The 24,928-nt window shown below is 41.7% G+C and overlaps 1 protein-coding gene across 2 annotated transcripts; it reads left to right on the top strand.

The window, feature by feature from the left end:
* Window positions 1–1,111: 1,111 nt before the first annotated feature.
* Window positions 1,112–23,288, top strand: zfyve9a (zinc finger, FYVE domain containing 9a). Of its 2 annotated transcripts, none has more exons than XM_053486219.1 (19): window positions 1,112–1,265; window positions 4,382–4,476; window positions 4,876–4,983; window positions 6,021–7,477; window positions 10,130–10,229; window positions 11,354–11,530; window positions 11,771–11,937; window positions 12,051–12,147; window positions 13,729–13,851; window positions 14,062–14,217; window positions 14,542–14,766; window positions 15,031–15,113; window positions 15,224–15,328; window positions 15,534–15,684; window positions 15,834–15,914; window positions 17,697–17,859; window positions 18,733–18,838; window positions 19,058–19,228; window positions 20,099–23,288. In XM_053486219.1, exons 3-19 carry the CDS (start codon window positions 4,914–4,916, stop codon window positions 20,258–20,260), a joined length of 3,594 nt encoding a protein of 1,197 aa, XP_053342194.1. In that variant the 5' UTR covers window positions 1,112–1,265; window positions 4,382–4,476; window positions 4,876–4,913; the 3' UTR covers window positions 20,261–23,288. The 2 variants fall into 2 exon arrangements, with proteins under 2 accessions (XP_053342194.1, XP_053342193.1); XM_053486218.1 differs by having other exon boundaries at window positions 12,051–12,168.
* The last annotated feature ends 1,640 nt before the right edge of the window (window positions 23,289–24,928 follow it).

Raw genomic sequence — 24,928 nt, 5'->3', positions numbered from 1 at the left:
TACCTCCTACAGTCCAAAGACATGCAAATTATTAATCTATTTGCTGTTCCCAAAGTGTGTGGATGAGCGTGTGAGTGTGTGTGTGTGTGTGTGCCCTGTAATGAATTGCAATCATTATGAGTTTCTTCCTCCTCTGCCCTGTATTAGCTCTAAGCTTATAGAATTACATTACTTTTGATTTAATTTTTATGTTATTTTATCTATGTTTGGTGTGTCATCAAATATTTTAATATAGATTCAGTTATTTTAAGGGTGGCACGGTGCCTTAGTGGTTAGCACTGTGGCCCTGCACCTCCACGGTAAAGGGTTCGATTCCCATCTTGGTCTGCATGTGCTTGGTGGGTTTCCTCCTAAAGTCCAAAGACATACAGGTTAGGCTGATTTGCCTTCTCAAATTGCCCGTGGTGTGTGAATGTTGAACTTAGGCCCTACAAATCATAATAATAGGAATACAGCGGTCACCACTGGCATCTACGGTCCCCAGTGAGACTACACAGGCTGCTGGATGGATGGATGGAGATATTAGTGGATTTTATATGTTATTCAATGATGGATTATATTATAAAATATATTTTAAATAAAATATATAGATTATATAATAATGTATATAGTGTATAAAATTAGGTATTTTATTTACTATATACATTATTATATGATATAGTATGTACACATGGCAAACTCAGGAACAAGATGGAGGAATAGACTCCGCCCCTCCCCCCCAAAAAAAAACCGCAACATATTTTACGCGCGGTTTCATGACGTCAAGAAAACGACAACCACAATAATAATAATAATAATAAAAGTCGTTATTATTATTGTTTCATTGCCCACGGGTGACATGATCACGTGATCTCGTCACCCGTGCCGCGCGCGGTGCCGCCACGCCCCCCTCCCCGTGCTCAGGAAATCCAAAACCCCACAAGGTTACGAAACGGCCGCCATTTTGGCTCGAGTCCGTATCAAGGCCTGGGGAATTCCGCGCTCCGTCAGAGCCACAATGGCGGCGCCTGGCGCTGCAGTTACACAGTAACCTTCCCCATGTAGAAGCCTCGCGAGCGGGAGGGGGAGGTGGGAGGAGAGGGGGATATCACGACATATTACGGCAAACACTTGTGTTTCTGACTTTCTGACGGCCACTGAGGTGTGTATGTGTGTGTGTGTGTGTGTGTGTGTGTTTCAGTCAGGAGCTCGCTTTAAAGATGTCACACACACGCTGATTCACACTCGGATGGAAATGAAAGCAGAGTAAAATGGGAATCCTGACGGTAAGTGTGTGTGTGTGTGTGTGTGTGTGTGTGTTCTGCTTTAACAAGCCCGTAACTGTTAGAGCGCTGTTACAGCACATTTCCGAAGCTTTATTATTAATGTAAAACTCCACCTCACACTCACACACACCCCGCTGTCTCACACACCGCTACGGGTCTGGACCTGTTAAAGTTGTTTGTGTTGTTTTGCTAACTGGCTATTGCTAACTCGCTGCAACACAACACCTCGCGCTGTTAGCATGCAGCTAACAGTGCCTGTAGTTTCTTTATCTTCGTATAAACATCACTATGTATATCTGCTTCACGGGTTAAAAGCGGTATTTAATGTCCTGTAAGTTTGAGAAATGTCAGTTTGGACGAGACTTTTTGTTTAACGTGTCCCTGATCGATATTCCTTTAAAACCTATATCGCGATACTTCGAGAAGTTTACTGTTTGTATCGTGATTTTACGACATGAAGGATGGTATTAAGTCTTGCAAGTTGAGGCCATAAGTTAAGTTCACAGCAAAATACAAATAGAATTGCACAGCAGCGATGATCGGGCCCAAGCACCTGCGCCATCGCCACCCCGGTGGGCACAGTGGGCACAGAGGGCACCTGCATGGTGAGCACGCGGCGTCTCAGGCAGTCCGTGCCCACTGCAATAGTAGGAAGCATCATTACTAGCTTTGATATAACTAAGGACTTTCCGCCGCTTTCTGACATAAGTTTAAGACATCACAACAGCTGAACCGTTTGAGATATCAAAAATCTCTTCGCAATTTTTCATCGTCGATGTCTGGAGACCGTGTTGACCCGGTTTGGTTGCGATTGTATAAATCGCCTAGGAGGAGTATATCAAATTCCATTGGGTACGTAACTACCCTTGTTGCGTAGAGCTCCTGACATGCAATGTAAAAGTGGTTCAGATAAATGAGATTTAAATGTATACCGGGTTTCACATGTATATGTGCAAGTGTGAATGAGCTATGCAGAAAAATCTCTTGTGAAGCCACTCATTCATCCTAATTTCACCAGATTCCAACATGTGCGCTGATGTTCATGACTTTTTGAGCATGTAAAGACCCCTCCCACCCCCTCCAAAAAAAGCCCCCGTATGCTGGAACAATTTTTTTTTTTTTTTTTTTTAGAAAAACAGTAGTGCACTTTTCATGGCATTAGGATTATCAGTGCCATCATGTCATAGCACTTGGGTCATAACGTAGATGTCGTTAGTCTTTCGGCTGCTCCCGTCAAGGCATTACTCCAGTGGGCTATCAACATGGCACAGATTTTACATCGGATGCCCTTCCTGACACGGCCCTCCTATTATGTCCGGCCTTGGGACCGGCACTGCATCCAGCGGCAGACAAGAATCAAACCCGGGCCTTACGCGTGCCGGGCGGAACACTACCACTAAGCCACCAATGCCCCATGACATAACGTGGATAATTAAAAAAAATTAAGATGTGTTACAGTAATAAAATGAAGTGTTAACATTGTACAAACAAAAATCTGGTTTAACATGATACAGTCTCAGCATTTGTTAAAGAATATTATGCGTCACATTGAGATCGTGTGTTCTCAGTGTCTGATAATACTACAGTAATTTATACTTTTATCCAGATTTGCTCAGCTTTGTTTTTAATGTATTTTTCCAACCCTTTTTGTTTGTTTAGTTTTTTTGCCTAAAAACACTCCTTTAATTTGTCTGCCTACCTAAAAGAGTGCGGGACGGAAGGAGTGTGTTTTTTTGTGTGTCCTAACCCTCACAGCTTGGGAAGTAGAAGTTTGTTTAAATTCCTAGATGATGGAGGCAGTGAAACTGTGCTTCCTGTCAGTTCTCCCAAATTACTCGGGGTAATGAACAATAACAGGAAGCGAGGCCATACCGGTTGTTGCGCTCCAGTCGTGGGGCGCAAATATATGGCTCGAAGTTAAGGTGATCTGTCTGTGAGAAGTGTGTTGTGCTGGCCGTCTACTGAATCCATATTTATTTAATTGCTGGAGAATCACAAAATGTGACGCAAATGTGCAACTGGTCATAGACATGTAAATGCCCTCCCAGCCGGAAGTGGTTTGGGCCAACTGTGCCACTCACAGAGGGAAGGGTTAGGTTCAGTTATGTTAATGGTTTAGGACAATAGTGCAGATAATTTGTAAATGGTTTTGTCCATTTGTGCACACTTTTTGAATGGTTTGGCACAACTGTACACCTTCTTTGTCAGGGCAATGCTGCACTTGCTTTTTAAACGGTTTGGTCCATCCCCGGACCTACTTTTTAAATGATTTAGCTCAGCACTGCACCTGTTTTTTTTATTTATTATTATTATTTTTTTAATGGTTTGGCTCAACTGTACACCTACTTTGTCTGTAGTTTGGGCCAGTTGTGCATCTATTTTGTGAATGGCTTGGCCCAGGCCTGCACCCACTTTTTTCATGGCTTGGCCCAACTTCACATTTACTTCCTAAGTACGTTGGCCCAACACTGCACCCACTTGGTAAATATTTTTCTTGACGTCTCACTGATCTCATGAATGGTTTGTTCACCCACATTATAAATGGTTCGACTCAACAGGCCAGCCATAATTTTAATCATTTGACCAAACGCTGTGTGTCATCCACTTTCCGGTTCTCTCCTCACCTTCTCAAGGTGTACCCCAAAAGCTAAACGGTTTGGTGTGACAGTACACACCCCCTAACTTAAGTGTATGGTTAGTCCCGATTGTAGATCCCTTATCTCTTTTATTGCAAGTCTCTCTGATTAGTGTGTCCAGCGAGTCACAGCCCGAATCTTTAACTAACTGGAAAATGTGTCGACGCTGCTGGTTTGTAAAGTTGCTGCCGGCAGAATCTCACAGCGTCTCCAGAGTAATCAGTCACACCACTTCTCACTTCTCCTCCTGTCTGAGCTGCATTCTCTAAATCCCACTCTCTCTGTGACACACTGTGCAACGTCGTGTGACTGCGCCGCTTGCCAAACCACCATTTTAACATCGTCATGTGTGTTTTTATCGAGGGCGTCACTGAGAATCAGAGTCGAGAACCAAATCTTGAACCAAATCCAAAGAGGTTTATTTATTTATTATTATTGTTTCATTTGCCTTTGTCACTGAGTGCTTGTGTTTGGGTTTAGGTTTGGCCGTCTGGCGTGGGCCAGACCGGATGAGCCTGAGATCAGACCCAGTGAACGCTTTTCTGGAGTATCGCTGAAGAGGACCTGTGGCCCAGGTGAGACTCAGGATTATGAAAGCTACATCATTTGGATAAAATAGCGTTCTAGTGTTTCTGTTTAATATGCTTATTAGGGCTGGGCGAAATGAATATAGTATCATATCACGATACCATACATGATGTACATTTTTTTTTAAAACAAACTTTAACTAAAACTAATTTATTAATAGTTTATACTATTTTTGCTTTTATTTAATATGAACAAATACAAATCTGTACATAAACATCAGAGTACGCAGTGAAATCTAAAGAAGGGTGATTCATGAACGCAGTGCAATTCATCAAAATAAATGCGAATAAAACCACCTGGTCAGGACGGTCACATGACACGCGGAACAAACACTCAACGCCTGGTTTAAACAAGTGATTGATAACACTAACGCTGTTCTCTCGCAGGTTCACACCGCACTCGACAGAGTGGAGCTTCCTCACCCATGGAGAATTACTTCCAGGCTGAGGCCTTTAACCTGGACAAAGTGCTGGACGAGTTCGAGCAGAACGAAGGTCGGTCGCCTCTATTACTCAGTTACATCCTGCAGGACACGCAGTTATTAACATTTTTAAGTTTTGATGTTTTTGACCTTAGAAAGTGGGCAAACAACATGTATATAAATGCATGAACATTTTAATACGCTGGTATAGTATATGTAATGAACTATAATACGTAATCTATGACTGTGATCATTTTGTTTTCGTAACAGGACATCCCTTGTGTTTCATCCCTAATAATTTGTAACTAATTACAGTTGCTACCTATTAAAGAATGGCGCATCATTTTTTTTTTTTTTGTTTATCAGTTTTCAGTGAGTTTAATATTTTGTTAACAATATCTAAACATTTATTTTTATTTTGAACAAGTTCTATGTACATCTTCTTAAGAGAAAGCAATCCTGTAATTCTGTTCATCATAATTTATGGAAGGCGCAAAGGAACCTCTTCCTGTGTGTAGCATGGTGCAGCTTGCTGATGCAGAGATAAAAGCGGTCTCGCATGCTAAATGAGGCTAATTAAATGGGAATTAACATTTCCCGAAGGCCCCTTCACTGTCTGTTTTTTTTTTTTTTTTTTTTTTTTTTTTGGAGATTTAATTGATGTCATAGAGCCAAGTACATGTAGTTTACCAGGCTAAGGTCAAAGAGACTCGCTTGTAGCTTTACCTTTTTGATTAATGGAAGCGGCTCATGTGTAGTTTGTTTACCCTTAAAAAAATAATTAAATGATATTTATAAACACTGGAATGCAGGTTAAGGTCCTGTGTTATCTGTAGTCCTCTGAAGATTAAAAAGGATAACTCTCAAACACCTCAGAGAAAGTGAAGGTTTAGTGCTGTGTTAAAATGAAAGCAATTTTTCTGTTAAATGAGAGAGCACGTGTCAACGTTCCATGTCAAATTGAAAATCAGGTCTTAGTAAGGACTTAATTGACCCACTTCTGTTCTGACCTCATTTCCATATTTATCTGCCAGTTCTTTTACCTGCCCCTTAGAACCAGTTCTCATTCCTTGTGCTAATGTGTTTCTTGTTTGTTGGTGTCGCTGACAGATGAGACGGACACCCCTGCACTCAGCGACGCCAAGTGGACGCAGATTCTCGCTCCACCAGCTCACCTTTTGTCCCTGAACCCTGCCTTGACTCACGCCGAGCTCAGTCCACGTGACAGCCAACTCAGCTTCAAGCCTCTTCTAGAACCTTTGAGTAGTGGGAGCTCTTCTGTGGTAGAGGTAACAGTGCCTGATGTGAAACAAGAACCAGAATCGTGGAGCGAGGAGAGGCCAGTGGATATCCACAGTCCTCCTTTGCTCCAGCCCAACATCGGGAAGCTGGTCAGCACTGACGGTCAAGCCCTGGACTCTCCTTCTGCCTACTCCTCTAGGCCGACGATTGAGAACGGATGTCCGTCCAAACTAGACTGCAGTGGAGTAAGTGAGGTTCCTGAGTCGGAGCATGATCTGAGTCCTCCCTCAACGGATTTATCTAGTATCCCAGACTTGAGTGCTGGAGAACAAAGCCAACAGCGCATTGATGTTCCTGATCAGGTCGATTCATGCTTGAAGGATATTTGTTGTTTGAATCCCCAGGAAGGCCTTGATCGAGCAGAGTCGGGCTTGAACAATGGTGCGTTGTCGGGTGAAATGGCGTCTGAGGGCATCGAGGAAATTGGTGGAACGGACTATCATCTTGCTTTACCAAAGGGGGACAGTTCTGAGAAAGGAGAGTATGTTCTGGAAGGTCTTGGTAGTGGCACTCAGGAACTTGCAGTCAACCAAGAGTGTGACCCTACAAGCACTGTTCCAAATGGTACCGTCAAGATCAAAAGCCTTGAACACGACAACTTGTTCTCAAAAGAAAAAGAAACAAAGAGACAGAATTTGGATGTTGCATCCCCACAGGATGGGAGATCTCATTCCAATGGCCTGGTTGAAGAAGGCGAAGGAGAACAACCAAGCCATCCCCCTCCATCCCTTTTAAAGGAAGACTCAATAACCGAGGAGAAGGAGATGGAGGAGAGCAAACAGGAATGCTCAGAGTCCAGCCGAGGCCCCGAGTCGAGCTCCAAACTCAACAACGGTCGAGTACAACTGGTCAGCGTTCCTTACGGTGGTGCAAGACCCAAACAGCCCGTCAACCTAAAGCTGCAGATCCCTCGATCTTTCCCAGATCAAGTCCAAAACGAACTTGGCCCCACTGGCAGGAATAAGAACCTGGAGGCCCAGTGCAGGTCAGGCGGCCTCGAGTCGACGTGTGGGGGAACGGAATCTAGGGTTGCTCAAATCAATGGAGAGAGCGGAGATGGTTCCACAGGCTTGCACACGCCCTCTGAGAACCCTGACAACGATCTCCAGGCAGGACAGCAGGGCACGCTTGCGAGGAAACCCTTCAGCTCGCTCGGGGAAGTGGCTCCAGTGTGGGTGCCAGACTCTCAAGCACCCATCTGCATGAAATGCGAGGTCAAGTTCACGTTTACGAAGAGACGGCACCACTGTCGGGCCTGTGGCAAGGTGAGGTTTTCTGTACATAAGAGCTCCGTTTCCTTTGTTGCTTATTTGGGCAGTTTGGGTACTTTAGTGTTAAGGGTTCTAGATTTCAAGGCTGAATTAATGACTGTGAAGTGGAAAAGTACCATACTTCCTCTTTCCCAGGGAGCCTCAGTGAATGTTTGCTTGTCAGCTAGTGAATGACAATAAAAGCTGACATAGCTAATGAATCTGTGTACGCTTATGTAGTAAGTGAAAATAAAAGCAAAATTAAATGTATTAGAGTGAAAGCTAGTCTAGCTAGTCTACTCTTAATATTCTGATCCTGTAATTAATTGCTGTTCAGATCACGGATTGGATCAGGGAATGGAGACAAATGTAATTTTCCATCTTTTTATTAAAATATTTTATGAAATAAATTTTACGTTTATTACAGCAAGGTCTTTTTGCACATGGTTTTAAATGAAAGTATTCATGACGTCCAATGTTTTAATGAAATCTTTAAAAAAAAAAAAAAAAGTGTGAATGCAAATTAAATTGAAGTGCAATCACAATAACTGAAATAATAATTCTAGTGAATATAATAATTTAAGTTAGTCTATTTTTTAGTATATTGGGCTGAAAAGTGTGTCAAGCAGGTAATAACATTTTTTTTTTTTCAATTTATGTGAAACAAAGTGCATGCGTGTATATGGTGATTCATATATTGCCATAATGACTTTTAAATAAATAAATAAATATAATTATTATAATAAATATTATTAATTTATTTATTTATTAATAAAGAAAAAAGTATAGAGTGGAACCTTGGATTACAAGCATAATTCGTTCCGGAAGCAGGCTCATATTTGAAAACACTCGTAAATCAAATTAAATTTTCCCATAAGAAATAATGGAAACTCAAATTATTCATTCCACAGCCCAAAAAAAGAAATACATAAAAATAACAAAAAATATTAAGTAAAAATAAAACTTATTAACTTGCACTTTACCTTAAAAAAAAAAATTTTTTAAATGGTATCCAATGACGCGAGCACGCGGGTACAAAGAGCAGGTTGATACAGACACACAATAATATATGTTTTAAACACACACACACACACACACATGGTCACAGTGTTATAGTAAACAGTACACGCGTGCACGGATGTTGATTATACCAGTAAGAGACGCGCTCAGTAATGATCACGTGACGCTCGGTGTCAAAACAAGAAGCGCATGCGTGATGCATGATACTCGGTACTCGTAAACCAAGACTTGTTCGTTTTCCAAGTCAAAATTTATAAAACAATCTTAGCTCGTCTTATGGAACACTCGCAAACCGCGTAACTTGCAATCTAAGGTTTCACTGTATATGTTTGGATTGTGTAAAATGTTAGTGTAATCCTGCAGTGTAAACGATTCGCACAGCAGCTCAGAGTTGAGTCATGTGATGATGATGAGGAACTAGTGAAGGCAGAAAGTCAGCTGTTGGTGATTCCTACCCCTAGTACTGATGATGTTAATTGTGCCGTTTTTTAAATTGGTTTGGGCCGGGTTTTGGCACAGTCTATGCAGGATTTTCTGGGTGATCTGGCAACCCTGGTGAGCTCGGAGTGCACGCAACGATCTGTGCACGAGGAATCAAACCTTTTTTTTCCGTTATTATTCTGCTCATTAGAATATTAAGCTCCGCCCATTATAACACATCTCATATGGTGTTATTCAATGCTGGTATTTAAGCTGTATTTTATACCATATTAATTTTAACAGTTGGACTTAACTGACCTTAGTCCTTATTCAGAGTAACACAGCTGCCACGACTAACTGAAGTGTAATCTACAAAAAGTGTACACTGCGGTGCAGTGTGTAGGTACGTTGTGTAGCCAGTCGTTTTATTTATGCCACACCCGGAACACCTCATACTGGGTTGTGTAGGACTTGAGAACTCGTCCAGAGCCTTGATCGGGACGGTCCTGCTGATGCTGCGGTTTAAAATAGCCCATAGCCTGCTGGCGACACGCCGTAATTTCCCCTGGTGATAAACACACTAGCGCTGGTGATGACAAACGCAAGCCAGCGAGCAAAAAGTGAAAATGGGATGGAGTGAGGTGTGGTGTCCAGGACAAGTGACACGGCTGACAGACGGGGAAGGAGAAGGACGGGCACTAGAATACATGACATGTGGTCACGTCTGATTAGAATAATCCTCCGGTAACAGGTTTAGTCCAATAGAGTAGTGAGATTAAGGACATCTGCTTTGGGAAAGGTTTAGTGTAAGGGTCAGTGCAGACCGGGGTTAAAGCCTGAATACACTCCACCTATTTATTAATTTATTTTTGGGAAGCCAAAGCCTTTCAGTTTCTCTTCCCTGTTTATCACCAGACACATAAATCCATTTTCGTGCAATATTTTTGTGTGTTTTAGTCCACTCAGAGTTGAATCATGTGATGATGATGAGGAACTAGTGAAGGCAGAAAGTCAGCTGTTTTATTGTTGAAACTCTTTATGGTATAATGTGGCTTGTTAGTGGTTAAAAACTTTACATTTTTCAATCAACACCAAACTGTTTTTATGTAACTAGAGCGAATAAGGAAATTATCAGCACCTCCATTGGTACGTCCTGTAATTTAAACTGTGTGTGTGTGTGTGTGTGTGTGTGTGTGTGTGTGTGTGTGTGTGTGTGTGTGTGTGTAGGTCTTCTGTGCCGCATGCTGCAGTCTAAAGTGCAGGCTGATGTACATGGACAGGAAGGAGGCGCGCGTCTGTGTGACGTGTCATCACACCTTAACCAACGGTGAGAACCCGGAAGTGTAATTATATTTATATTATATTTATAAACGAGTTTTTATACTCAGAACTGTAAAGACAACATGTTGTATAAATGTGCACAGGATCAGAAACATGGATTTTCCGTGTTCTTTTTAAGCAGATTATTGTTCTGATATTTTTGAGATTATTGTTTTGGAAAGTCTCTCTTTTGAATCTTGCAAGACAGAAAACTTCTTAGATTATGAAAAGAAAATCTAAATAAATAACTGGAACTGGAGGTGTTCTTCACAGTACACCGGAGCCATGATCGAACTCCCTGCTTTATGGTCCCAGGAACTCAACATAAATTTACAACATAAATTAACAGGAACTTAGACACCTAATTAGCTGACCAGCTGAGACGAAACAGATTTACACTATAAATGTACAAAAAACTAAAGTATCTTACCTTAAACATAAATAACATAAAGTTAACATAAATGTACAGAAGCTTACTAGCGCTAACTAGCTAACTGAGACAACTAATTAGCTGTTATTAATTAATTACTCTTATAAGACATGGGCTACATTTAATTACTCGTTCAGTTAGGTTGTAAAACTGCATAATAAAGCTATAAAACTTTATTTTAATTACATTTTATTTGTATAAAGGTTTTAACAGTGGTTGTTGTCACAAAGCAGCTTTACACAATCAGAGACAAATTTTGAAAATGTGAGAAAATGTGTAGGACAAGATCTAACATACTATTTGTAAAATTGCCATAATTACAGGATCACAGTATTAATCGAATCGACACAGAGGTATCGTAATAATAATATCGTATTGGGCAGTGGCTGGTGTCGCCCATCACTAATAATTATATAAATAATAATGTTGTGATGTTCATCAAGAAGAGCAGCTTGTCTCGGTTAAATAGTAAGTGATAAACCAGCAGGGTGTCTGTTTAATTTGATGGCTCTAACACAGGTTTTAGTTTGTATATTTCTGTGAAAAAAAAAAATAAATAAAAATAAAATGAAAAAAATCACACAGTTTTTAGCTGAGTACTTTATCTTGTTTCAGTCCGAACACGTGACCCATTTCGTCCCAAAATCACTTCATCCCCGGCTAAGCCTTCCTGAATTTCTGTGTATTGATTCTGTCTCCAGCTCAGGCGTGGGAGAGCGCGGGGAACGGCTCCGGTCAGAGTCCGAACCCCAACAATCCGGCGGAGTACTGCTCCACCATCCCCCCTCTGCAGCAGGCCCAGGCATCCGGCGCCCTCAGCTCTCCGCCTCCCACCGTCATGGTGCCCGTCGGGGTCCTCAAACAGCCGGGCAATGAGGGTAAAGCACCACGCTCCTCATACTCCTACTGCTGGCTCCCTTGATGAAATGGGGTGGGGGGTGGTTAATTATGTTTATCTCACATTTGGAGAAACCTCTAAAACCGGAGTCAATCTATTCTTATTTATTCTTCTCCTGGTGTCATGTGGTAAAGAATACACACATTTAGGTTTATCAGTCTGTGCTCGTACTGCTGTAAACAGAAACACTTCCTGATGATGGATCTTTGGGATCTTGTAGGTTCACTGTCTCGTGAGCAGAGAAGAGTCTGGTTCGCTGATGGTCTTTTACCCAATGGAGAAACCACAGACTCCTCCAAAGAACCTGCTCCGAACCCGAATGCATCCCCGTCCCAACCCCCGACCGTGTCCCAGGTCTCCAACAAATCCACAACCAGCACTCGTGAGGTGGGTGAAGCTTCATTAGGCGTACGGCTCGATCATCACGCTGTAGTGCTTCTCGTTGTGATTGAATCTGGGTCGTTTTTTTTTTTTTTTTTGTCCCTTTTCTCACGCCGTAGGCGGCCCGCGCCCCCGGAGCTCCAGTGGGAAGCTCGGTCAGTCTGATCCCAGAGGACGGACTTCCTCCCATCCTCATCTCCACTGGAGTTAAAGGAGGTACGGGAGGCCACATCGCAGGTGCTTTGCTCATCTTCACCATTCACCTTCATCTTGCCTGCATGCGCACATCATCATCATCATCATCATTACATTTAGGCACTTTGCAGACCTTTCACCTTCACCATTGATATCGTCATTACTGTTATCAGCCTCATCATCACCATAATCATCACCTTCACCGTAATCTTCTACACACTCAACATCATCACCACCATCAACAGCATCGTCACCCACTCTGACATCATCCACATCATAATCATCACCAGCTTCATCACCACCAGCATTATCAACATCACATCATCATCCTCATCATCAACATCATGATCATCGTCCTCACCCTCATCATCATCAACACCACCACCATGACATCACCCTCAATGGATAGATGAACATGGTGGATAGATAGATATGTGAATAGATACGTGGATGAATGGGTGCAGTGCTGGAGAAATGGATGGTGTAGACGCATCACCATAGGGTAGAATGGATTGATTGATGGATACATGTACAAAAAGAATGGGTGGATGAATAGATGCACAGATGGATGAATTCATGAATGGAGAGATTTGTAGGCATAAATTATATCTAATAGTTTTAATATACTTTTCTGGTGGTTACCTGGGCGTTCAGGAATCTCCGGTAATAAGCAGGCAGACAACATTTAACCGCCAAAGAAGCATTATCTAAAACAAATTGTAACTTTTACACATCTAAGACCGATTTTAAATGTATACATCAAAAATAAACGACAAACTACATATAAAATAAATCCTGACGTTGAAACAAAACATACATTTCTCCTTTTAATAATCATTAGGTTCAAGTAATTTGTATAAGATTCAGGACAGGACACTCAAAATTGAGAGAACATTCACCAAGTGGTCCATCGAGTAAAAACCCTGTAAATCTTTTATCCTTGCGAGGAACTTGTTAGCAACTTGTTAGCAGCTTGTTGGCAGCTTTTGAAAAAGTTTTTAAATTTCAAAAGTACAAGCTAAATGTAGGTTTAAAGTTCTTAAGAAAAATTTATCTTAAACATCTTATATAGTTTTAATTTTAAATAAATTTAACTGATTCTCGACATGTATATAACCATAGAAGCTGGCGTGTTGTCAACAAATAAAGAGAAGGAAAAAAAGAGAGAAAGTTTTTTCTTTGCATGGACAGATGGATGGACAGAAGTGCGGATGAATAAATAAGTGCACTGAAAGACTGATATGGATTTAAACATGCGCAGTTGGGTTATAAGAGCACTAGTGGGTAGATGAACAGATGCATGATTGGATGGAGGGATACCTGTACAAATCAGTGAAAGGATGCACAGATGAATAAATGTGTGGAGAGCTACCAACAGGAAAATAAACAGAGACTCAGATGGTAATATATTTATATATACACACAGTACACACACACACACACGGATGGTTATATGGATGTGTAAAGTGGTGTAGTCAGCTCATGGTTACATCATCAGAACGACATGTGACTTTATCATAAACCCCACCTCTTTTCATCAAGCAGGTTGTGGTTTGTGTGTGTTTGTGTTAATGCAGCATGGTTTCTCGATATTCTCTCTAGATTACGCGGTGGAGGAAAAGCCCTCGGAGGTCCTGCTCCTTCAGCAGCTTGAGGAAGGAGGTCCCGAGCCGCTGGTGTTTGTGCTGAACGCTAACCTGCTCGCCATGGTGAAGCTCGTCAACTGTAAGCCCCAACGCACCACTTTCAGGGGGATTGGAGTTTTATCTATACCACCACGTGTACATGCAGTGAAATCTCATATCTCACACTCGTCTCTCGCACTTCATCCCCATGATGGAGGCTGAATTTGAAATTTTGCAAGGAAGTAAACGCGTGTTTATCTTTCCCGAGGCGTTCCTGACGCCTGCGTTTCCTCTCCCTGTCTCTGCACAGACGTAAACAGGAAGTGCTGGTATGTGATGTCGAAGGGCATGCACGCGGTGGGCCAGGCCGAGGTGGTGGTGCTGCTGCAGTGCCTCCCCGACGAGAAGAGCATCCCGAAAGACATCTTCAGCCATTTTGTGCAGCTTTATCAGGAAGCTCTGGCAGGTAAACCTCAAAACCAAATAAACCCATAAACAGGAGCGAGAAGCAGCAGGAGGCCGGAATTAAACCCAATCACATTTACATTTCGCTAACACAATCTCCCCGCTGCTGTGTCGTCCCGGCAGGGTGCCGATAATTATACACCGAACATTCGAAGGAAATTAGATTCCTGACAAGGACGTAGTTTGTGAGGAAGGAAACGGATTAAACCCCGCTGAGCCGCCTGTCCGTTAGCGCTTTATTATGTGGAGTATTTTATTTAAATGTAAGAAGGTGTAATATTTTTTTTTTTTTAACTCCGCCCACTTTTTATTTCCCTAAAAACAGGAAACGTGCTGAGCCACCTGAGCCACTCGTTCTTCACGCAGAGTTTCCTGGGCAGTAAGGAGCACGGCGGGTTCCTCTACATCACCCCGACCTTCCAGTCGCTCCAGGACCTCCTGCTGCCCAACCCGCCCTTCCTGTTCGGGATCCTGGTGCAGAAGTGGGAGACGCCGTGGGCGAAGGTGTTCCCCATCCGCCTCATGCTGCGGCTCGGGGCCGAGTACCGCTGTGAGTCTGGAGATACAACGCTCACTCTGGACCTGTTCATGTTGTCCCACTGCTTCCTTTGTTGTTCCCTGTAGTGGGCGGGGTTTTAGTTTGTGATGTCATGAAATAGTTCAATCAGTAAGAGTAGGACTGTATTTAACAGGTTTCAATAGAAGGTGGATGATATTAAAGATGAAATAAAGATGGTTTAAATGTAATTCAATTTATTTGTTTGTTTGTTGGTTTATTCGTTTAATTAATTATTTGTTTGTTTGTGTGTTACAGTTTATCCGTGTCCGCTGTTCAGCGTGCGCTTCAGGAAGCCTCTGTTTGGAGAAACCGGTCACACCATCATCAACCTGCTGGCGGTGAGGACATCACTCCGGTCATCCGTCCGTCTTAGGAAGTCGTTTTGTTTTGTTTTGTTTTGGTGTAGTTGATATCGTGTGTGTGTGTGTGTGTGTGTGTGTGTGCACAGGACTTCAGGAACTATCAGTACACCCTGCCTGTGGTCCGAGGTCTGGTGGTGGACATGGAAGTGAGAAAAACCTGCATCAAAATCCCCAGCAACCGCTATAACGAGGTGAGCACACACACACACACACACACACACACACACACACACACCTCTGAACACTGCTAAGGAGTGTTTGTCTCCTCCTCCTGCAGCCGGGGTTTTAACCATCAGACTTTAATATATGCAAATATTCGCGTGTCACAATTTCCATAAAAATGAGCGTGTGTGTGTGTTTTGGTTATTTGTTTATTTTATTTATTTTATTACTCAGCTCATGAAGGCCATGAACAAGTCGAACGAGCACGTGCTGGCGATGGGGGCGTGTTTTAACGAGCGGGCCGACTCGCACCTGGTGTGTGTGCAGAATGACGACGGGAACTACCAGACGCAGGCCATCAGCATCCACCACCAACCTCGCAAAGGTGGAGTATCAGGAGGGGTTTGTTCTCTCACACACACACACACACACACACACGGGTTGGTGTTTGGGTTTCATATGAAAAGTACATAAATAAATAAATAACTTAAGCTTGTTTCCTATTCTCGTGTGTGTGTGTGTGTGTTGCTATAGTAACGGGAGCGAGTTTCTTCGTCTTCAGTGGAGCTCTGAAAGCCTCGTCTGGGTTTTTGGCCAAGACCAGCATCGTTGAAGGTACATCATGGTCTGAGTTGTGGGTCAGCGTGTTGCTGTGTAATATAAAGCAAGACACTTAACTCGCGTGTGCACACAGACACACACACACAGTCTTTTTTTCATGGTTTTTGCCAGCATTGATCATCCATTTTTACAAATAATTAGCACCAGTAGGAACTAACAGTACTCAGGGGAGCTGTGTGTTGCTGATTAAGTTATAAGAAACTGCAAAACATAATTTTGACCACACACACACTTAAAAGTGCTGCAGTGAAAACTGTTTACTCGGTTTTTAGCTCCAGGGCTCGGTTCTTCGTACGTAGCTAACTAAGTTAGCTGGATTTAATTGTTGTGGATTTGTCCTGATCTTGGATTGTTTCATTCTTCGATGCGCTTCTAGTATTTGTTGTCATAGCAACATATCCGTAAGCTTGAACCTGCTCGGGAGCAGCCTTATTTTATGTAAACAGGATTTAGGCTTCTGGCGGGTTATGATTGGTTAAAATGGCGAGGTCACATCTGATTGGTTAAAGAGCACGACTGACTCACGTGAAAAAAAGAAAAGTATATGCCCCCCTGCCATGGACTACCGACCCCCCCATCCCCACATAATCGCTATCAAATATTACATATGAACATAAATTCATAGGTTTATTATTATCAAATATGATATTACTATTATAATAAACCCTCGGCACGAGACAGCCGTCAAGACCATTAATACAAATTCTTGTATAATGTTTATTTTGTAACACATTTATTACAGGGGCAGGGGGGCATTTCAGCGCATAACACGTGTTACAAAAAAAAGTGGAGCCGCTCTTTTTCCATTTCGTCAAGCAATTAAAGGGCTTGTGATCAGTGTTTCTCCTGTCGATCATATCGCCTTTTAAACCAACGCACGAACGCGCAATAATCCTAGACAACTCAATCCAGCTCTACTAATCATCAACAACAGGTGAGCTTGAAGAACCGAATTAGCCAGATCGTAATTAGCACGATGATTTCATCTTAGACTTGTCAATTCATCTCGGATGTGTCAAGCGACGTACGAAGAACGGACCCCAGGGGGCGCTGCAGGAATCACATGGAATGTCCGAGCGATAGCGGTATTGAGGCAACCTGGCAGTCGCGCTTGAGGCCAGAAAGACGTTCTTATCACATCACACACAGCAGATCGTTACATGACAAGTGGAGCGTGATGTTTAAATGTAAAAAACTAAAAGCTGAAGTTATTGTATGACCTCATGAAGATCATCTAGAGCATCATGTGGAAATTTAATACACACTTCATTATAAAGACACAGTGAGTGTAAATGACTTAACAGAGCAAGTGGAACATGGTGGTGTTTCATTAAGTCTTGTGACATGCACACTGCACCGAGTGTGTGTGTGTGTCTGGTTGCAGTAGTGTAGAAGCCAAAGTGTAGAAGTCAGAAGTAGTGGTTGATGATTTTACTTACCGACATACGAGTATATTTTAATTAAATATAATAATTATTGGTGTTTGAATTGAAAAAACAGTACCTAACTCCTCATGACTTTGCCACTGTCGGTGTGACTGTGGGCGGACACACACACACTGCCAGTTACACATGGGTACCATATCAGCACTGGGTTTTGGTACCCGACCCTACTGATAATATAAGAATTATGGGATTATATCCTTCTCTTCATTTGGTCCAAAGTCATAGCAGTTAATCTTTATGCACTACTTTAAATCACTGAGACATTAGGACGTCTTCTAGGGCGTGGTGGTAATGATGATGATGTCGTCAGTAACAGCGTTTCCCCTTCCAGACGGCGTGATGGTGCAGATCACAGCAGAGATGATGGAGGCGCTGCGTCAGTCTCTAAGAGAGATGAAGGATTTTACCATCGTGTGTGGAAAAGCCGATCAGGAGGAGACGCAGGAGAACGTCTACATCCAGTGGACAGAGGACGACCTGAACTTCAACAAGGGGTGAGACACCATATCAGAAGTGGTCGATTAATTCTCTAGAGAGCGCAGGTTTATATTAACGCTCTGGTGTGTTATGGTTTCCATAGTAACAACTCATTTACAGACAGTCAGCAGAGACGAGGGTTTCTGTAAGACGTGTGGAAGGAGTCTCCAGTGTCAGCACTTTGTAACAGTCAGAGATAAAGCTCTAACATTTAGTTGTAGGACGGAGGAGTTTACACCTCGATGTGGTTGTTTATTATTAAATTAATTACAAACATGAAAATGAAATCACATAATATTAATCAGTAAAGTAGAAACTGTTTAAAAATATGCTGTAGTCTGTAAGTAAGAACTGTAATGTGTAGCATGAATATCCAGCTGCAGTTTCAGGAAAGATTCCATAGATGGCGCCAGAGACAAAGTATGGAAAGTTTGCAGTTTTTATGACTTGTTTCAGTAACGATTCATGAGGCGGTACAACAGTAATGGATTTGAATTTAAAGAATTATATTTTACACAATTTGTTTATTTAAGTCCTGAATTCTTCTTACTGAGTAAGTAAAGCTTTTAAAACTGTTATTAGTAACAAAACACATTTTTCACATGCAAGTTGATTATTTTAACGGTTGTTTTAGAAAATTGTACATTTAAATTTGTGTTCGTTCAGAGATCTTGTGATTCAGGGCTTAAAGAGGTTAAAACAGTTCGTCGTTTTTTACAATAAGAATTGTTTGTTTACCCAAAAGGGGAACTTAATAAATAAAAATAACCATCTGTAAATTATTATTTTAAGTATTATAGCGGCCTGTTTTGTATTCCTACTTTTAACCAGTTCGTCCCCTGTTAACACTCTGTTACTGTGTGTGTGTGTGTGTTCGCGTTCGTGTGCAGAGTGATCAGTCCGATCGATGGAAAATCCATGGAGTCTATAACGAGCGTAAAGATTTTCCATGGATCTGAGTACAAAGCCAACGGGAAGGTCATCCGCTGGACCGAGGTGCGTTTCTCATTTTAACCCACATTTAACGCTGCATAAAAACGTCCCCAAATTCACTAAAGCAGCTAAGAATTTATATATTTTTTTTGTCTGAAGTGTTTATTTATACATTTTATTTTTAAATTTAAAAAATATATATTATTATGCTCTAAGGCTTTGAGCTTCTATTAGAGCTAAAGTGAACGCTGTGGACATTTCACTGTTTGTTTGTGTGTGCAGGTGTTTTTCCTCCAGAGTGAGGACCAGCCTAACGGGGACCCCGCGGATCACAGCCGCCTGACGGAGAACGTCGCGAGAGCTTTCTGCATGGCTCTGTGTCCTCACCTGAAGCTCCTGAAGGAGGACGGCATGGCCAAGCTCGGGCTCCGCGTCACGCTGGACTCGGATCAGGTCCGTAACACACGAAGCGTAAATAACCGAGTGGATCTGAGCGTCGGACAGAAACTCGAAATATATCGTAACTGAAACTTGGGCGATTCTCAGAGTCTGGGGTTAGGGTTCAGAGGAACACTATCAGAGGAACGTCAAACTCGGGTTTCTGTCTCAGTCTCGACCTCCTGAATCTGTGGTGGGAATTTGAGAAAAAATACTTTTTTTTCTTAAATATATATATAAAAAAAAAATAATAAGAACCTTAAAGGTCTTTTGTGGTTTTTTTTAAACAGCTTTCTCAGATTTTATTTAAACTCACAGCAAAGATTAAGAAGGACGAGACTAAGACAGGAATCCGAGTGTGACGTCCCTATCGCGCTCAAAGTCGAGATCCGAGGCTCCGTGTTTTTATACGTTTGTCATTGAAATGTTTGAGATAAAATCTAAAATTAAAATGACGATTTGTCTGGATAACGCTGGCAGTAGATTCGTAGTTTAAGAATTGATTTTATTTTGTATACTTAATTTTTTATTTTATTTGTAATAAAAATAATTCGTAAAGTTACATTTTTCTTTTAAGTTCAAGGTTAAATTGAGGCCTGAGCTTCCGGGAGCTTGTTTTATTATTTAGATTTTCACTTATTGAAAATACTTTATTTGCAAAAATGTGTATTTAAAAAAAAATTTCAATTTAAAATTTTAAAGAAATCTCCCCAAGCTTTTTAGGTTCAGGTGTTGTCTCCTCACCCTGCTCTCTCTATCTCTCTTTCTCCCTCCCTCTTTCTCCCTCTCTCCATCTCTCTCTCTCCCCCTCTCTCTCTCCCCCTCTCTCTCTCTCTCTCTCTCTCTCTCTCTTTTTTTTTTTCTCTCTGTCCCTCTCTCTCTCAGGTGGGCTACCTGGCGGGCAGTAACGGTCAGCCCTTGCTCCCTCAGTACCTGAGCGATTTGGACAGCGCCCTGATCCCAGTCATCCACAGCGGGGCGTGTCAGCTGACCGAGGGTCCCGTGGTCATGGAGCTCATCTTCTACATCCTGGAGATCATCTCCTAGTGGAGGTTCTCCTCCTGAAATGAACATCAACCTCATCTCTCCTCCTCTCTCTCTGTCTCTCTCTCTCTGTCTCTCTTTATCTCTTTCTCTCTATCTTTCTTTTTTTCATTTGCACTTCAAAGGAGCGGCGTTCCAGCAGATCACCTATGCACCATTTTTACACATGAACCATCTCCAAACATCTCCACGGGAGCCACGGGTTCCACCAGTCTCAGAGTTTTGGTGCTTTTTTTCTCTCCACTGTGGAAATCTCTGGGAAACACTGCTGGGAACAGGAAAGAGAGAGAGATCTCTGGAGGTCTTTGATCTTAATGGATGGAAGATGGAGTTCTCGGAGCGTTCGGGTTCTCGGAGGAACCCTGCGAGGAGGCGTGTACAGAAAGTAAAAAAAAAAAAAAAAGAAGAAAGAAATGTTACGTTACGTTTCTTTTGATAACTAATGAAACTGAGAGGATTTGGGATTTAAAATATCAGGAGCATCCAAAACTTTATTTCAACCTGAATAAGTATTTAACACTAAAAATGTTTGTATATAAATTCAGTACAGAATTATACAAGATTTCCAGCTAGCTAAAATGCTACCTGCTAGCAACTTTTTAAAGGAGCAGTTTGTAATTTTGTGTTTTTTTTTTTTTTTTTTTTCTTGTTTGGCTTTTGTTTACATTTTTCTGGCTTGTGTGTTGGCTCCGCCCCCACATTGGAACACATCTTGCCCTGGACCCTTTGTTTGCGGTGTGTGTGTGTGTATGGGCGTGTGTGTGTTGTGGGTTTGGTACATAAAAGGTTTAATGAAAACGTCTCATTTCAATGATATTGTAATCGCACACCACTTTACAGACAGCAGGGGGCGACAAACTGCACCTTTAACTTAATGCTATCATGTTAAATTGCTGCTTTTTTTAAAAATATTAAACTATTTAACTTTATATATTTTAGCAGTTGTGACTTAATATTTCCGGTGGGCGGAGCTTAAGTTAAACATAGCGACTCGATTGGAAGCAAGGTCATGTGACTTTATCTTAGGCCCTTCTTTAACCTTTTGTTAAACTTCTGTAATTGTTTTGTTGTTTCATCCCGACGTAGCTTTTTGGCTAGCGTTTGGCTACCAGTTTTGGCTACCAGTTTTGATTACACGACATACCAGCATTAGCGTTTAGCATTTAGCACGTACAGTTAGCATGTTTCTTTACAAGCCAGCTTGCTGACGTTATGTAGCTGTTACATTGTAAAATGAAATCCAGTAGCTTGTAGCTGTCATGTAAGCAAGCTGATCAAATAGGCTGCTCATAGCTTAAGCTCCGCCCCCTATCGATGCAGAATTGCGTGAGAGTCGCAGAAAAACCTTAGCTTTAGCAGGTTTTTGAAAGTCTTGCTCAATTAATAATTGTCTCAAATCCGTCTCCTTTCATTGGTTCTTGCACCTAAGCCAAACAGAGAGCTGTGTGCTGGGGGCGGGGTTAAAGTCGCACAAGACTTTAACGAGAGCAGGACGTCCTGCGTGGAGTGACGCATTTACAGTTAGCTTTAATCACCGGATGCTTTATTTCAACAGTCTGGACTTTGTTTTTGTTGTTTGTTTGTCTGTAACTGAAACTCCTCCCAAGCCGAAGCGATGTAGCTGAAGCGCCAGAGCGTGAACGGCGATGCGAGTGGATGTCTGTTACAGAGACGCTGATAGAAACAGAAGCAGAAGGGTTTAGCGAATCGAAGCCCAAACCCTTTACTGCGCCGTTGTTTGCTAATCAGACATTCTCTGCGCCCTTAAATCATATAATGTGCAGCTATAATTAGCTCCCTTGCTAACCCAGCTAGTTCTCCAGTGTTGTATCTGGCTCATGTCTCATGCAGATCATGACCGTTAGCTCGGCAGTAACGAAACGGGGGGCGCTTTACAACCCGGGACTGAGTGAATAAAAGTACGAACGCAAACGAGGTGATCACATGATCAGAACGCAGATTCAGTCGTCTGTCATCAGAGGAAAAAGACTTTTAATTTGTAGAGAAAGAGAACTGCACTGGGATTAAAGCCATCGTACGGAAGAAAGCGCCCTAATCATGTGACCATCAGAATAACTTTGACTCAAAGCACGCATTAATGCGGATTACGTCGCTTTGATCAGCTGCAACACGTTTAGAGAGCGACTGTGGAAAATGTCTTAACACAATGGACGTCTTTTTTTTATTTTTTTTATTATTTTCCCTTAGAGAAACGTGACAAGTTTTACAATGCAGTTGGACTGAAAAGTGATGAAAGGTGAAAAAATAAACGGATTTGGGAATTCGAGGGGTTTGAGTGGATCACGAGAAGCCTTAAAGGTCACGGGTGAGATACAGCCGACCAATCAGAATTGAGGATTCGAATCCGACGCTGTGTTCATGTAAAACTGAGACTGAACTGCGCTTCGGGAAAATTCCCAAAAAGCAAAGCAGTTATTTAAGATTGTGCTCACTTTATCGTCAAGGTTTCATTTGTTTGTTTGTTTGTTTGTTTGTTTGTTTTACATGGTCTGGATTTGTGTGTTTGTTTTTAAAAACCTCCCTGGGTGACCTGAGTTTGCAGCTCTGTTACACAACCATGTGGTGATGAGTTTATTCTTCTTAGAGCGGCGCTTGACATACAAACTTTGACCGCGTTCGTCTTCTTTCTCTTGATGCAGCTCAAAGCAACACTGTTACTGTTCAGATCTTCTTTTTCATTAATTATTTCCTCTATAAGAATGTTTATGCAGTGTGTATTTTTTTTTTCCTCTTTTTCCTTTGTGTTAAACTGCATGTGTGACGATTACAGAAAGTCTGAGACGACGTTAGGCAGTTGACCGACGTACAAACAAGGGATGAGAAAATGTTCTGAGAGCAAACGAAGTGATGTTAAACTCTGACGTGGGTCAAATATTTTCATGTGTAAAAACTGAGAAGCCAAAAAGAAGCTTTGATCTGATGTTTTTTTTTTTTTTTTTTTTTGTTAATAAAAGTGAGACTTTATGAAAAAGCTGGTATTATATGTCAAAAAAAAGCCGTCTGAACTGCTGTGTGTGTGAGAGAGAAAGTGAGGTCTATGATTCTTCACTTCATTTAAAAGAATTTTTTGCTTGTGGAAATAAAGGGCTGAAAAATGCCTTTTAAAATAATCTTGAATCATTTACGTTAAAAGATTGAGATTCTAAATCATTTCAATATGAATTATTACAACATATGGACATTTTTGCCTTAAAAACAAAAATTTGCCTCGATTTTGGCATATGAGTAAACGAACTGAACTGAACATCTGCTCCTGTAAGTTGCACGTACGTCCAGGAGCCGTTTAAAACTCATTTGCGTCAGCAGAAAGGCAAGCGAAGCAAGGTTACATGTATTTTGTGGGTTTCTGCATTTTGTGCAAGATTTATTGAAGACGTACAGTAGCACCGCGGGTCCCGAGAATGTTATCAAGGACGGTAGCGAAAAGAAAAGGAGTCGCTTTCAGTTTGGTTTTTAAAGCAGCCAGTGTCGAAAGGAATCATAAATTAAGGTTAAGTGAGATTTAATGTCTATTTTTTTCATATTTTACTTTATTTACATGTTTTTTTTTTTCTAAATGTTTTGAATGTTTTATATGCAAAAATATAATTATAGTCTTGGAATTTGGTAGTAATGTTGATATTTTTCACCCAAACATAAAGACTAACCCCCTCCTTATGATTTTTTTGGGCAAAAATCTGACTTTAAATTTTTTTTTTATTAAATTCGCACCACAGATTAAGGAGTTTGAGACTAAGCCAGAATTCTGGAGCCGAGATCCGAGGCTCTGATGTGCTCTGTCATTCCAACAAATATGGAACGGGAGTTCTGTCTAAAAAGATTTTCATTTCACTCATCGTCTATAACCGCTTTATCCTGTATTCAGGGTCGTGGGGGCGGAGCCTATCCTAGGAAACTTGGGGCACGAGGGAGGGTACACCCTGGACAGGGTGCCAATCCATCGCAGGGCTCACACACACACACACACACACACACACACATTCATTCACATGCTACAGGCAATTTGGGAACGCCAATTAGCCTATTTTGCATATCTTTGGACTGTGGGAGGAAACCGGAGAACCAGGAGGAAACCCACCAAGCACGGAGAACATGCAAACTCCACACACACAGAGATGGGACTCGAACCCGGACCCTGGAGGTGCAATGCGACAGTGCTAACCACTACACCACCTGATGTTACTTTTTTGGTTTTATTACATGTATTTTTATTCACTTTTAATGTATTTGTTTTTGTTTAATCTTTTTGGAATGACCAGAACACACAGAATATCAGAACCTCAGATCTCAGATATGGAGTGTGACAGGAGCGTCAAACTCTGATTCCTCATCTAGTCTCAACCTCCTTAATCTGTGGTGCGAATTTGGGGAAAATCAGAGAAAGTCAGATTTTTCACCCAAAAAGAAAATCCAGTAACTTCGTCTTTGTGTTTTTTGGTGAAGAATCTGACTTCCTCAAAATCGACCCAAACTCACAGCACACATCGAAGGGATCCCAGTTTGACGTTCCTATCACGCTTAGGACATTCCTATGACGCCGAGATCCGAGGCTCTGATGTTCCGCACGTTCCTCTGAATCCTAAACCTCAGACTCGGAGAATCGCTAAAGTTACAGTTACAATATATTTTGAGTTTCTGTGACACCATCAG

The sequence above is a fragment of the Clarias gariepinus genome, chromosome 25, assembly GCF_024256425.1.
Source record: "Clarias gariepinus isolate MV-2021 ecotype Netherlands chromosome 25, CGAR_prim_01v2, whole genome shotgun sequence".
NCBI lineage: Eukaryota > Metazoa > Chordata > Actinopteri > Siluriformes > Clariidae > Clarias > Clarias gariepinus.
This window is presented reverse-complemented; position numbering and strand designations above follow the sequence as displayed.